At 43.5% G+C, this 15944-nt stretch overlaps 1 protein-coding gene across 1 annotated transcript in view; it reads left to right on the top strand.

The window, feature by feature from the left end:
• LOC133390880 (collagen alpha-1(VII) chain-like) overlaps positions 1 to 11095 on the top strand; it is an 86400-nt gene extending 75305 nt beyond the window's left edge. Inside the window, exons 44-49 of the mRNA XM_061640333.1 lie at positions 1307 to 1345; positions 2516 to 2551; positions 3131 to 3271; positions 5137 to 5298; positions 9075 to 9308; positions 11036 to 11095. Of these exons, the coding sequence (XP_061496317.1) occupies positions 1307 to 1345; positions 2516 to 2551; positions 3131 to 3271; positions 5137 to 5298; positions 9075 to 9308; positions 11036 to 11095 (672 nt within the window). The remainder of the gene's footprint in view (positions 1 to 1306; positions 1346 to 2515; positions 2552 to 3130; positions 3272 to 5136; positions 5299 to 9074; positions 9309 to 11035) is intronic.
• Positions 11096 to 15944: the final 4849 nt, after the last annotated feature.

Here is a 15944-nt window from a genome sequence, read left to right as displayed (position 1 = left end):
TGTCCCTCCTTACTAAGACTCCTCCTAAACACCTGATATGGACCCAACACGAGCCCACCAACAAAACCTACCCGAGCCAATTATCCTAGTAGGCCTCTGAGAGAATTGGGAACAGTCAGACCCACTCAATATTTTTCACACAGGGCACATCTACTCCCCCTCTGTCTCACACCCGGGAAGGGCCAGCCTTCTGCCAGTTGCAGACTCTCTCTGAAAGCATCTGGCGACTTTCCCCTATCATTCAGTTCACGGCACAGGCTCTCACCCTGCATGGGAACTACACATGTGCCATATGCTCTCCCCACTACCAATCTAGATTGGTTAAAAAAAACAGAAGGGGGTAGCGCCCTAGCCCTCAGGACTCCCCAAGGGGTGATTCCTTTGGTGTCACCCCTTCGGTGGCAACCCCATTGGCTGCAGACTTGCTGCCCAAGGGCAGCCAGGCTTTTATGCCCCCTGACCCAGCCAGGAGCTGATGCAAGAGACTGCAAGGTTGATTGCAGCATTTCTCTGGAGCATATAGATATTATGTAGCTACTATTTTATCCTGGGAGCCACAGGACGGGAGAGTCGCTGTTGCTCTCAGGTCCTGCTTTTGAGCTTCCCATTGAGACATCTGATTGGCCGCTGTGAGAACAGGATGCTGGACTAGATGGCCCCCCTTTGGCCTGTCCAGCTGCTATAGGGCTCTTCTTAGGTTCTTATTCTGATTGATTAAAATGCCATTTAAAATAGAATGAAAGCATTTTTAAATTATTTGAAACCAATCAAAACATTTAAAAGAATTAAGAACATGGAAAACAAATGAGCTACTCAAAGCTGTATCCTGCATGAATTTGCCTAATCCCCCCTTTAAAGCCTTCTAACTTGGTTGGTGGCCATGTAGACCACATCTCATTGAAGCGAATTCCATAGTTTGAACTATGCACAGTGTAAAGAAGTCTTTTCTTTCATCTGTCCTGAATCTTTCAACCTTCCGCTTCATTGGATGGCCCCGCTGGGTTCTAGAATTATGAAACAAGGAGAAAAACTTCTCTCTGTCCTCTTTCTCTACGTTGTGCAAAATATTATACGCTTACTTCTCTTGTGTCCCCTCCTTGCTTGCCTTTTTATCTCAACTCTAAAGCCCCAACTTTGGACATTTTCCTCATAGGGAAGTTGCTCATTCCTTTTGATCATTTTGGTTGCCCTTTTCCCACAGGCATGGACGGGGGCCAAAGGATCAGCTGCCTGCATAGATGTTCAGTTTCGGGGTCTGTCCTTGAACTGATGCATTTACATGACAGTTTTTTGTTTCTCTTCAAAGGGAGATCCTGGGCCGCCTGGGAAAGGCCTGGATATCAAGGTAAATCGCAACAAAAGTTGACGGACACCATGAGACACACGCTTCCATTCTCCAACAGGGCAAACAGTGAAGCAGTTCAGTAGCAAATTCCAAAGAGATGCCCCCTTATTCTTTCTCAAGGTCCAGCACTGTGGCTCACTTTAAAAAAGAGGAGTGTGTGGCTGTGTACACAGCATATATTTAAAGAGCTTTATTTCTTAAAGAATCCTAGGAACCATAGTTTGCCCCTCACAGAGCTACAATTGCAAGCACCCTTAACAAACCACAGTTCTCAGGGTTCTTTGGGGGAACTAACGTGCTTTTGATGTGTGCTGTATACACAGCCTGTGTGCCATTTTGACCTTTTTGCTGTAAGTGCAAACATATCCAAGGCCAAAGCAGCCCCAGGAACATAATAATTGCAGCTGGGATAGGGAAGCTGTAGCCCTCCAGATGTTGTTGGACTATGATTGTACTGTTTCATCTGTTTCCAATGACGTTTATGTGATTTTATTATTGTATTTTTCTACTTTGGGACTTGCTTAGTGGGATGCAACGTACACATTTAATAAACCTAAACCTACAACTCCCATCACCCCTGACAATTGGCCATGCTGGCTGGGGCTGATGGGTGTTGGAGTCCAACAACTTCCGGAGGGCCAGAAGTAACCCATCCCTGAATTATATCTGGTATCTGCATTCTTCTCTCTTCCATAATTGTGCCCTGGCTCCTTATCCATCACTTTTAACATGAAAATGATCCCAAATCAATGTGCGTCTGGGTGTATAGTTTTGATACAGTTCAGAGGATCTCAGTTGCTGTCCCCAGGCTCTGGAACTCCCTCCCTGTTGTCCTTCTGTCGGCAGGTGAAGACTTTTCTTTTGTTGGGAACTGACTGGAAGGGTTATTAAGTAGAGTGCTGTTTTTACTGATTTGTATTTTGTGGTTTTTTAAAAAAAATCGCTATGTTCTCAATGGTTTTAATTTTGTAGTTAGTTTAATTACATTTTAATTATAATTTCTGTATGTTTTATCTATGTGTTTTTAAATATATTTTAACTTTTGTAAGCCTCCTTGAATCCCAGTTCTGGAAAAAAGATGGGATATAATAATAATAATAATAATAATAATAATAATAATAATAATGATGATGATGATGATGATGATGATGTCATTTGTTCCGAGTGTAGGATTTGGAAAGACTTTTTGAAGCTTATGGCATCAAGGTATGTAACTTGTTCTACCTGTGGCTGCAAACTAAATGACTTAAGAGTTAGACAAATTGAATTCTACAAGTAAGATTATAGGACCCATGTTTTGGGAACTGTGTATCTTGAGCTACTGGAGGAAAGCAGGTTTTTTAAAGGCACTGTTCAGATGCAGAGAGATTATAATCTACATTTCAGAGTTGCAGGGGGACAGCAGACAGGAGGGAGGCAAGAGTGACAAGCAATGAATTGTGATCAAGACCTGGGAACAAAGTCTTCAAGCTGCCTGAGTTAGGTTCCATTTGGCTAGTAATGGTGACATAATCCAACACTATTTCCTCCTCCTCCTCCTCCTCCACCACCACCACCACCAATATCCAAAACAGTTTTGCAAGTGGCTTTTAAATGTTTATGCTTTTATACGCATATAAGCTTATTCTTATCCTGCCCATATGCAGCCACAAAAAAATTAACACATATTTTAAAACAGATGGACAGCCTACCAAAAACATTTGACCATATTATCCCAGCAGGGCCTATTCACTCATCTTCTTCTTGGTTGAATAATGATATCTACCCCGTTTTACATGTTTACAGCTGGCTCTGTTGAAGGAACTGAGTGACCTTCTCCAACGGGATGGCGTTGAACTGGTGACTCAGCAAATGGTTAGCTCTCGGAAGGGGAAAGGGAAGGCAGCCAAGAAGAAACAAGGATCTAAGCAAGCCACAGACGGTGTGGTGAGTATCACAGGAGTACATGTTATGGAAAAGGAGTTTGGAAAAAGGGAATAGCTCTGGTGCCCATTAATATCATAATGTTAGTCCACCAATTGTGTGTGGTTTTTTTGAGAATCATCATTCCATTCTTCTTTACAACAGCTCTGTAAAGCAAGTCCAGTTTTATGGTCCTAGTTTTACAGCCAGGTTTGGGAAAGATCTCTGGCTGAGACCTTGGAGAGCCTCCAATCAGAGGCAGGAGGGTCTGCAGTGAGGCACAGTGCTGCATACCTGACCTCCCGGAAGCAGCATCACTGCTGTGTACTGGGATGGTCAGAGGGTGGGGCAGGCCAGTGGTGAGGTTAGGGATGGAGTGGGTGCACCGGCAGGAGCCCCAGATTGGATCTGCTGGTACATCCACACTGCCTCAGCCTCACTGCCTCTGCATACCCTCATTGTCCCAAGAGATGGCAGTGATGCTGCTGCTGGGATGCCAGGTCTGCAGAGGTGCCCGTCCTTGATGGCTGCTCCTGCCCCTGATTAGCAGAAGCTCTCCAAGGTCTCAACTGGAGATCTTTACCAAGCCTGGATGTAAAACTAGGACCATAAAACTGGACTCACTTCACAGAGCTGTTGTGAAGAAGATGATAGAACTGATGGTTTCCAAATAGACCTCTGGCCTGAAATGGCAGGGTTTTTCACATATCCTCATGTGTTATATACGGGGTCTCCACAAAAAACCCTTGGGAGCCCACCTTTCTCGTTTCATCCATCCTGTGCTAAGATTGTTCTTTCTGTGCCAATCCTGTGCCAAGAACTCTCTGCTTGTGGACACCAGACAGGTGCCCTTGCTGTACTCTTTTGGGCGCCTGCTTAGAACGTTTTTGTTTAGGCAATCCAGATATAAAGATGCTGGTGTGTTTTAACCTCTTTTAGTCCATTGTTGTTCTTAATCGTTTTTTTAAAAATGCTTTAAGTTAAATGCTTTTAACTGCTTTTGAAACGAATGCTGATGAAAGTTAAAGAGGAAAGCATAAAAGCAGGACTACAGCTGAACGTCAAAAAGACTAAAATAATGACAACAGAAGATTTATGTAACTTTAAAGTTGACAACGAGGACATTGAACTTGTCAAGGATTATCAATACCTTGGCACAGTCATTCACCAAAATGGAGACAATAGTCAAGAAATTAGATGAAGGCTAGGACTGGGGAGGGCAGCTATGAGAGAACTAGAAAAGGTCCTCAAGTGCAAAGATGTATCACTGAACACTAAAGTCAGGATCATTCAGACCACAGTATTCCCAATCTCTATGTATGGATGTGAAAGTTGGACAGTGAAAAAGGCGGATAAGAGAAAAATCAACTCCTTTGAAATGTGGTGTTGGAGGAGAACTTTGCGCATACCATGGACTGTGAAAAAGACAAATAATTGGGTGTTAGAACAAATTGAACCAGAACTGTCACTAGAAGCTAAAATGATGAAACTGAGGTTATCATACTTTGGACACACAATGAGAAGACATGATTCACTAGAAAAGACAATAATGCTGAGAAAAACAGAAGGGAGTAGAAAAAGGGGAAGGCCAAAGAAGAGATGGATTGATTCCTTAACTAAGCCACAGACCTGAATTTGCAAGTTCTGAACAGGGTGGTTCATGACAAATGCTATTGGAGGTTGCTGATTCATAGGGTCACCATAAGTCATAATCGACTTGAAGGCACATAACAACAAAACTGCTTTTACTGATAACTTTAGGGTTTTTTTTGTAAACCACTTAGAGGTTTCTTACAATCAAGCAGTGTATAAATTTTGTGAAATAAGTAAAAATAATAAACAGATTGCTCAGTAACTGCCACTAGCCTCTTTGTGTTTAATCTTGACAGAGCCCGTTGAAGCATGATGTTTCTGGTGAGCACCTAGTTAGCATCACGGAAGCTACTGAAGAAGAAGAAGAAGACCTGAGCCTAGATTTGGAATACCCAGTTCCAGAAGCTGAGGAATACGTTTCCTCTCCTTCCACTTCCCCACCTGCCACTCTGGCTAAGGTGATTAAAAAAGCACATGTGCAGATTAACGCTGAGCTGAACACAGGGGGTTGGGGGAAGGTCACTTTGTGGAAACAAAAAAATTCACCTTTTGCTAGGTGGCTGTTCCCTACTTTGCAGAAGGCAAGAGGGCCAACAGTAGGTGGCACCAGAGCCAACTAATTCTAGTTTTGCCCCCGTTTTCCTCCCTGCTGAGTTCTGCAAAGGTAACACTGAGACTACGGAGGACTGGTTGGAAGTAAGGAGGTAAGGAGGAAGTAAGGCAGGTGGGGGGTGGCTGAGGGCAGACTGAGCTGGACAGCCCCCTGTCGGGTATGAATCATAGAATCATAGAAGAGTAGAGTTGGAAGGGGCCTATAAGGCCATCAAGTCCAACCCCCTGCTCAATGAAGGAATCGAAATCAAAGCATTCCCGACAGATGGCTGGCTGTCCAGCTGCCTCTTGAATGCCTCCAGTGTCAGAGAGCCCACTACCTCTCTAGGTAATTGGTTCCATTGTCGTATGGCTCTAACAAGGAGTTTTTCCTGATGTCCAGTCAAAATCTGGCTTCCTGAAACTTGAGCCTATTATCCCATGTCCTGCACTCTGGGACGACCGAGAAGAGATCCTGGCCCTCCTCTGTGTGGCAACCTTTCAAGTACTTGAAGAGTGCTATCATATCTCCTCTCAGGCTTCTCTTCTCCAGGTTAAACATGCCCAGTTCTTTCAGTCTCTCCTCATTTGTTCCAGTCCCCTGATCACCCTTGTTGCCCTCCTCTGAACCTGTTCCAGTTTGTCTGCATCCTTCTTGAAGTGCGGAGACCAGAACTGGACACAGTACTCAAGATGTGGCCTAATCAGTGCTGAATAGAGGGGAACTAATTCTTCACGCACTTTGGAAACTACACTTCTGTTAATGCAGCCTAATATAGCATTTGCCTTTTTTGCAGCCACATCACACTGATGGCTCATATTCAGCTTGTGATCAACAACAATTCCAAGATCCTTCTCACATGTCGTATTGCTGAGCCAAGTATCCCCCATCTTATAACTGTGCATTTGGTTTCTTTTTCCTAAGTGTAGAACTTTGCATTTATCCCTGTTGAATTTCATTCTGTTGTTTTCAGCCCAATTCTCCAGCCTATCAAGTCCCTTTGAATTTTGTTTCTGTCTTCCATGGTATTAGCTATGCCCTCCAATTTTGTATCATCTGCAAATTTGATAAGCATGCTCTGTACCTCCTCATCCAAGTCATTCATAAAAATGTTGAAGAGCACTGGGCCCAGGACCAAGCTTTAAGTTAGATTCCTGCATTGAGCAGGGGGTTGGACTCGATGGCCTTATAGGCCCCTTCCAACTCTACGATTCTATGAATCTATGGTGGGGCAGTGCCCCGCCTGCCATAACAGAGCAGGCTCCACAGGCTAACTGAGCACACAGACACTCTTACTGCAGTTTTCGGCACTTCTTGGTGGAAGAGAGCAGAGCAATTGTCAGGGCTGGGCCATAGATAGCAGTTTGGGGTGAGCTTCTGGGGTGAATCAGGAGCCGTGGGACCAGACCAAAGGACCAACAGCAGGACCAAAGAATAAGTCAGAGGTGGAGGGCAAACCAGGCTCCAAGAGTAAACCAGAGGCGAGGACCAAAGAACAATTAATGGTCCAGGAACACACCACAGCTCAGGAAAGCCTTGGTGCTCCAGCAAGGCTTAACTGAAGCAGGAAGTCCTTTACTATACTCCTTCTGGCCCAGGAGGATCCAGTGGCTCCCCTGATTGGGTGAAGTCAGTCCAGTGCCTGAAGGTACTTCACTGAGACGCTGCTACCTGCAGTTCAAAGTTTCACCATAAGGAGGAGCTGCAGATTGATCCTGACAACTGTTCACAAAGGGGCAGATAGGCTGGTCCTCACATTGGGAAGTAAAAAATGTGCAGGGACCGACATCCCTATGTCAATAATAATAAGGATAAGGATAAGGATGTCTGTCTCAAGGTAATCCTAATTCCTCAGGCTGAATTAAATTAATCTGCATCCATTTCTTCTGATCTTGCTTCCAAAAGAAAGGGGTTCAGAGCCTATAGACTCATTTGGCAAGGACCTGGAAGTGAAAGGGGTATGAAGAAGATATGTGAACTGTAGGCTAGATGTAGAGAATAACAGTAATGGGTGAGGGAAAGAGCTTCCAAGAAGCGCTGAAACTCTCCCTGTTATTCACATGAATCACTTCTCTGTTCCTGAGCTGCTATCGGACACTGCCCATGAGGGGCGGGTGAGAATTTCAGTCCAGCTAAAGATCCCCCCCACAGTGAGTGGCTCAGGGGTTACGTGACCTGCCACCTGTGCAGCCGTGGGCAAGCTGCATAGTCCCAAGGAGCCCAGTTGCCCCCCAGCTGGCAGTTGCAGACAAGGAAGCGGCTGGCTTGTGCGGCTGTGGCAAGCTGAGCAGGTCTAGCCAGCTGGGGAGGACTAGCCTCAGAGGGAGGCAATGGGAAACCCCCTCTGGATACCGCTTACCATGAACACCCTATTCGTAGGATCGCCATAAGTCGGGATCGACTTGAAGGCAGTCCATTTCCATTTTCACATTTCAAGCTGAATTTATCAAATTCGCGCTTTCCAAAACCGCAACACAGCCATCTTTTAAAAGTTGCACTCATTTGAATTTTGCACTGCAGTTTGCCAACCAAGCGATGTTTACAAAAATGCTCTTATTACAGGAAAGCGTGTATAAAAATGAATATATGAGCCAAAATAATGTGCAAAAATGTGTACATTAGTCAAAACTGCCTACAAAAATGCATTTATTAGGAGAAATTCATACTAAAATGCTGGAGAATTTTTATGAGGATTTTTTTTAAAAAAAATCGCAAATTGCTGCAGAAATGTGGAGAACTACATTTAAGATTTGCAAAATAGTAAACTGAAAGAAACAAAATTGACAGATTGTTCCATCCCTACTGCCCATATACTTTCAAACACTTTTCTCGGCCACCCATGAGGCTAGCCGCTTTTCTAGAAGAAAGCTGAGCTTGTAAAGATCCGCTGTTTTGCTTATGTGCAGCATTGCTGCAGTAAGAGTGTTGCTCAGCCTCAAACCAGAAGAGGATGTTTGTTAAAATAGTTGGCCTACTCTCAGAATTAGCTGCATTAAGGGGAGCCTGGTAGGTGGGGCATTTTCTTTCTGAATCTTGACGGGGGGGGGCTGGTTTCTCCTCCCAAGAAGGGGGAGGGGTTTGGAAATATTATCAAGTTATTCAGACACCAACTTTCTACTTTTCCCAGTTCTGTTGGTGGTGCTTGACTATAACACAGTGTAGGGTTGGACAAATCTGTCCATCTGGGATCTCTCCATTTCTCATTTTTCCAATCGTAAATTCAATTCTCCCCACTTCCAGAGCAATTTTTTTAATCCTCATGAAAATTTCATCAGCATTTGTGTGTGAATTTCTCCTAATAAACAACTGTGTATAATATACGCATTTTTGCAAGCATTTTCCCTGATGCAATGCATTTTAATGTTATTTTCACTAATATGTGCAATTTATGCACATTTTCCCCTAATTTATATGCAATATATTGTTTGGTTGCAGAACTGCATTGCAAAATTCAGAGGCGTGTGAATTTGGAAGGATAGCTACATTTCAGTAATGAAGAAAGTAGTTTTTTTTTTTTTTTTAAGTGACGGGTATCCTTGTCTCATGGCTTCTCCACAACCTCCTTCAAAGATATAGCAGCTGGCTCAGCTGCCAGTAGTTTTATTTCTGTATGCCTCATAAGCTACATTTTATTTCTTTTAGGCTGCTGCAGATCAGAAGACTATGGCAACTACTAATAGCCATCCTGGTGACTCTGTGGTGTCAGAGGCCACAGCTGATGCCAGAGGCCTAAAGGAGCCAGATGCTCAGCCTCAAAGGAAGATGGACAAGAACTCTTTACAGCAGGCAGGCACGGCTGAGGATACCCTTTCAGAGACCCAGGATGGAGTGTGGTCTCTAGAAGAGTCACCAATAAGGAAAGAGACAGAGGGAGAGGTAAAGCATCGGTACAGACTTTCTCAGCCCAAAGGTTGTGTTCCTTCATGGGCAATCTCTTGGAGGCCACTTGCCAAAGGCAAGTCTGGGTGCAGCAATGGATGGGAATCCGACCTTTATACAGTAGACTGGTGCCCATTGGAACTGGTGGAGTGGAAGGCAGGGAGGCTAGCCGTAGGTGGTGAGCATGATTTCCATCCACAGTTGCAATGCTGGTGATATGTACTAATCTACACACGAAAACTCTGATACCGACTCGTTCTCCTTCATATGTTTCAGGCAAGCTGTTTGCTATAGTTTAAAAAATATAAAGCACTTTCTCTCTTTCTCTTTTATTTTTTTAAGTTGAACTGCTCCAGAGAGGAACAGGGAAACGGTTTTATGATTTCTATTTAACAAGATTTATTTTATTATTTTACTATATTTTACTATATTTTATTTATTTATTTTATTAGATTTATATCCCACCCTTCCTTCCAGTAGGACCCCAGGGTGGCAAAGATTTATATACTGCTTAATAAAAAAAAAAACACCTCTAAGCAGTTTTCATAAAGCAATTCATAAGACAATACCAGTAAAATCAGACTTTTAAAACAAGCAGACATAAGAAACTGTATCAAAATATAGATACAATCAACAATTTAAAAAACAAATACATGTATATATAGTGAGATTACATACCTGGTTAGGCTTGTCTAAGCAAAAACATTTTTAGCAGGTGTCAAAAAAGAGCACAATGAAGGCTCCTGCCTGATATCAATAAGCAAGGAGTTCCAGAGAGTAGGGGCTGCCACACTAAAGGGTCGATTTCTTGCAAGTACGGAACAAATATTATGTGGCATTTGTAAAAGTGCCAGTTTTGCAGTCGAGTGGGAATATATGGGGTAAGGCAATCCCTCAGGTAAACTGGCCCCAAGCTGTTAAGGGAGTTGTTTACTAATAGTAACACCTTGAATTTGGCCCAGGAAGGAAGTCAATCATGACCTTTAAGCAAAGCTTTTAAGTCTGAACAAACATGATGACTGTGATGCCACTGCAAGCTCACAGCTTAGACTTCTGCATCTCAGCAAATCCTGACTTTCCCTAGGATTCTGAGAACACTGGCTTTTCCCTAGGATAAACAGCTGTCTGCACGCCTCTTCTTTCTGATATCTTCTAAAATATTTTAGAAATGTCAATGTACCTCGATCTTTCTTTCTCTAGTCTAAAATATACCAGATCCTCATAGTACTTTCCCTCCAGATCTTTGGTCCTCTTTGAAGATGCTACTTCATCAGTCTTTTCCAACTTGTCCATAGCTTTCTTAACTACACACCTAGAAGTAAGTGTAGGACTTCCAGTGTGATCTTATCAGTGCTGAGTAAATTGCTGTTGTTGTTTCTTGGGTCTATGAAATGATGTTTCCATTGATACAAACTGAAACGATATTGGATATATGTGCTGCAGTATCACGTCATTGGCTCATGCTCAGTTGAATATCTGTTATGACATCCAAAAAAGAGGTTATTTAGTTTCTTCAGGCAGAACACAGCTTCATTCATCTCAATCCAGAGTCACAGTTACACTCATTAGAGAATGCATCCTATCGAGTAACCGAGACTTCAGACAAGATGAAGACAGATGAAGACCTATTCAAACTTGAAGTAAGCACTACCTCCAGAACCTAATAAAAAAAAGATGCCTATTATCTTCAGTGCCAATAAAGTGCGATCTTCTTTGGGAAATAGCTCACTTATTCCAAGCCAAGCCAATCTGAGTCTGGGGGAAGATCCCACATCACCATCTGAAATTCATCATTATTATTTATCGCATTTATATCCTACCTTCTTCTCCAAGGAGCTCAAGGTGTTGTACATAGTTCTTCCCCTCCTCATTTAATTCTCACAACAACCCTGTGAGGTTGTTTAGGCTGAGAGGCAGTGACTGGCCCAAGATCACCCGAGAGAGCTTCTTGTCTGAGTGAGGATTTGAACCCTGGTCCCCCAGGTCCTAGTCTAACATTCTATCCACTACACCATATTGGCTCTCAGTGATTCCCTGTTTGCTATTTAGGCTCCTCACTTTGGACTCATGTGGGGTGGAAATGCTCATATGCATTGGTGCAACCTTCCTTGCCAGATGCACAATAGAATCATAGAATCATAGAGTTGGAAGGGGCCTTGTAGGCCATCGAGTCCAACCCCCTGCTCACAGGAGGAAATCCACAGCTAGAGCATCTCCCGCAGATAGCTGTCCAGCCTCTGCTTGAAGACATCCAGCGAAGGGGATCCCACCACCTCCCTAGGTAGTCGGTTCCATTGCCGAACTGCCCTTACTGTCAAGAAGTTCCTTCTAATGTCCAATCTGAATCTACGCTCCGCCAACTTAAAACCATTAGACCTAGTCCTACCCTCTGGGGCAGCAGAGAACAAATCTGTATCCTCCTCTATGTGACAGCCCTTCAGGTACTTAAAGAGTGCAATCATGTCACCCCTCAGCCTTCTCTTCACCAGACTGAACATGCCAAGTTCCTTCAACCTTTCCTCATAAGACTTGTTCTCCATGCCGGCTATCATCCTCGTCGCCCTCTTCTGAACCCGCTCTAACTATATCTTTCTTAAAATGAGGCGCCCAGAACTGAACGCAGTATTCCAGATGAGGCCTGACTAATGCAGAATAGGAAGCCATTTGAACAGTCAGGCAGTGTAGCAGGATGGATGCAGACCCCTACCTCCCCCCTTATCATCACACCCACAGGAGGCAGTGATGGCCATCAGCTTGGATGGCTTTAAAAGCGGATTAGACACTTTCATGGAGGAGAAGACTAGCAGTGACTACCAGCCATGATGGCTATCAGAGGCAGTTACTGGGAACTGCAAGAGAGGAGAGTGATGTTGTGCTAACTCAGGTCCAGCTTACAGACTTCCTATTGGAGCATCAGGTTGGCCACTGTGAGAATAGGACGCTGGACTACATAGCCCTTTGGCTTGATCCAACTGCAGGTTCTTATTTGACATGCTCCATTGGCCCATGCTGATGTTGCATTGCCGAGTCCCCTGCTGTGCCCCAATGTGGCTGTCCGCATCTTCTCAGCTCAGGCGTTGAGTTCCTCAATGCTGCTTCTCTGAAACTGCATTTCTTTGCTTTTGCCCCATAGATGCCCTCCAGTCTCGATCAGGAGGCGGAACACCGTTCTTTAGAGCAAGCATCCACAGAGCTGCTGGGGCCTTTGAAGAAAAGACGTTTGGAGCGAAACAAGGAGAAAGGAACCAGCCAGGTGAGTTAAGAGGAAGACACTCAGGTGAGTCTACTTGGGGGTGTCTCCTCTGTGCTTGGGTTTCTGTGGATGGTATTCTGGAATGGTGGCGATGTGCAGAAAGGATTTATGCACATGTCACCGTTGATCCTCTGATCCTCTGATTGTGCTGGGCTTACCTCTGCGTATGTGGAAGCCTACTCTGCAGCAGGAGAAGAATTGTAGTTCAGTGGTTCAGCATCTGCCTAGCATGTAGAAGGTCCCAGGTTCAATCCCTGGCATCGCCAAGTAGGGCTGGGAAAGACTTTTGTCTGAAATCCTGGAGAGCTGCTGCCAGTCAGAGTAGACAATAGATAATGTGGGGACAGAAATCATGTGTCTTTTTAAAGTATATGACTGTAATTTAGTAAGAATTTTAATCTTTCCTTCCCTCAAAGAAACAAAATCTCAAAATTTTAAAAAATTAGATTGACAACAATTTTGGAGAAAAACAATAACCACCCTGTCCTAGGGATGGTCTCAGCAGCTAATTCTGTCCCATTTCAGGCTTGCTGGCGTTAGCTCATAGTCTGTTGCATCTCATCTGTCCAATTATTTATGTTCACTTTTAATATAAAATATACATTTTTCAATGTGTTTGCATTCACCAGCAAAATATGCATTTTGTATGCATCTTTTTCGTAAAATGCATACCTTTGTGTGCATTTCTTTACACCCTGAAAATGCATTGCAATATCCCGAGAAGTGTTTAATCTGGCAGGGAGCTGCATTCTGATCCACAAGCAAGGTCAGGAGCCCTGGATTGGACTGGTCAGCTGCTGTGAAACAGCTCTTATTGCTGTCATTCAAAGAAAATCACTTTGTTCGTAAATGGCACCCAGTCTCCTATTAGTAACTGTTTTCAATATTTTGCTAACAAAATCCACACAGCAATAAAAAAAACCCAAAACATAAAATAAAAATCTAATTCTTCCTCAGCTGTTATCATAGCTTCCACTAGAGGGTAGGCAACCCACACAACTCAGATTTGGGCTGGATTCTCTGTTTTGAAAAGGGGATTATAAGGAACCATTTGTAGCATCTTGGCAGTGTTGTCCAAAAACATGTGGTTTCTTGGTAACAATTTCAGGAGTAAATGAAATATGGACCGTTAACTTTTTTAAAATGAATTGTTTTATAGAGTTTACAATGGCAATAATTAAACAAATAAATAAATATAAACAAAAAAACCCTTTAGCATATTTTTGTTTTTATTATATATATAAACATAAACTAGTACAGAAGCATAAGCAAGGCTATTCTGGGGTGTTTCATTAGTAGGACCACAGGAGGAGGAAAATACATTATGCTATCCATATGTCTCGCACAGAAGCTGGTAAAGACATCTAGATCTCAGTATCAATAGAATACAGGATGAATTCCCACCATATTGTGTAGAAGCACTCTGGTTCCTTGTTCCTCTAGACACCCGTAAATCGTGAGTCAATTTCTCAATGGTTGCCAAACTCAATAGATTTTCATACCACAGGGGTAAGTGAAGGTCCTGAGCAGTTTTCCATCTTTGTGCGATGGAGATCCGAGCTGCAGCCAACATCCATGTAAGCAGCTCTTTTGCATGAAATTTTGTCATCTGGGGGGGGTCCCATAGGTTCGACAGAAACAGTTGTGTGGTAATTGAGATATTTGTTTGGAGTATTTTTGAAATTTCTTGATATACGTCCACCCAGAAATAGTGTACATCTTAATAAGATCCAAAATAAAGCAAGCATTCTTAATAAAGTAAGACAGTTGTGATGTGCTGTGCAGGGTAGATGCTGTATGGTTTCCATTGCTCCTTTTATTTCCTTTTATTACAATTTTGAAATTTATAGAATTATATAGAATTCAGATAGTAAGTATTTTTCACAGACACGCTGCAGACCACTTGAATGAAGCTTGCACGCCACTGGTGGTCCATGGATCACAGTTTGGGAACCCCTGGTCTATGTCAAACTACAACTTTTGTCTGTTATAACAGCTGATATTGTTTAATATTATGATGCCAATAATTTTCAAAATATGTAGGGGACAAAATAAGGAACTGGGCTTGTGCACTGCAAAATAAGCCTTTGGGCCAGCACCAAGGAGTCCAAGAGAATGACTTCTATGAGATGGCATTGAATTGTGTCCACCCAATGCTTTGTTTGAGCACAGGATGGAGTCAAGCATTGCAACCTCATGCCAATAGTAGCCAATTTTTAAAAAAGAATACAATAGAATAAGGAACTGGCCAGCACAAATTATATACCCACACCTCCAGGACAGAGTCCTGTGTAAGATGAGATAGGACTGCAGGAAGGTGGTTGGTTGCCATTTTGGAAAATGGCTTCTACAGACTTATGCCAACCTGCACATGAAGACTACTCATTCCCCTACCCATTGCAAACCATGCTTTTAATGTCTCCCAAGTGAAACTTGCTGTCAACAATGACTTTTCTATGGATGTTTATTACAGAGAAGAGCTCCGTTCAGTTCTGGGCTTTGTCATGTTTAATTCCTGTTGCCCCTGGGAGCTGTCCCTGGTCCTGATTTTGACCACTGGGAGCTGTCCCTGGTCCTGATTTTAACCAGCTTCCTGCAACTTCCTCTGTGCTATCTGAGGGCTGGGCCAGAACTACCTCTTCTTGCTAAACGCACACTTCCAATTAGCCTACAAATCAGAGGCGTGTATGTGGTGGTGGGGGGGCTATTTTTATCACTAAATGGGGTCAGGAATGAAACCTACCACTCCCTCCCTTACCTCATAGAATCACAGAATCGTACAGTTGGAAGGGGCCTATAAGGCCATTGAGTCCAACTCAATGCAGGAATCCAAACTGAAGCATGTAGTGGAGCACCTCTCTGTGCTCTGATGCCTGAAGACCTTTCCCCATCCAGCTCACTTCTAGTACTGGAACCTGTTGCAGGGGGAGGATTTAAAGCAAAAGAGTGTAGGGAGATAAGAGAGAGACATCCCCTCTTGTGCTTCACTGAGGAGACCCCACCCACATTTATGTATTTATTTATTACATTTCCTCCAAGGAGCACAAGGGGGAGTACGTACTTCTCCCCCTCTCCATTTTATCCTCACAACAGCCCTGCAAGGTAGGTAAAGCCCAGGGTGACCCAGTGGGTTTCATGGCTGAGTGGGGATTTGAACCCTGGCCTCCTAAGTCCTAGTTCAGGGCTCTGAGCCACTATACCACACTGAGGCCATACCTCATCACTAAACCAGTAAAGTCGTGTTTTGCTAACATGTAGTTGTCTGTTTTGGCCCTGAGACATGCTCTCTGCTTCATGTGACTGGCTGCAGGTTGCCTTTTGTTCCAGCATACTTTTTCCAAGCCCTGACCCGATACTCCTCCAGCTCTCAACATGGTTAG

Source organism: Rhineura floridana, chromosome 8 (assembly GCF_030035675.1).
Source record: "Rhineura floridana isolate rRhiFlo1 chromosome 8, rRhiFlo1.hap2, whole genome shotgun sequence".
NCBI lineage: Eukaryota > Metazoa > Chordata > Lepidosauria > Squamata > Rhineuridae > Rhineura > Rhineura floridana.
The sequence above is the reverse complement of the archived record's forward strand: the minus strand, read 5'-3'. Positions and strand labels throughout refer to the sequence as shown.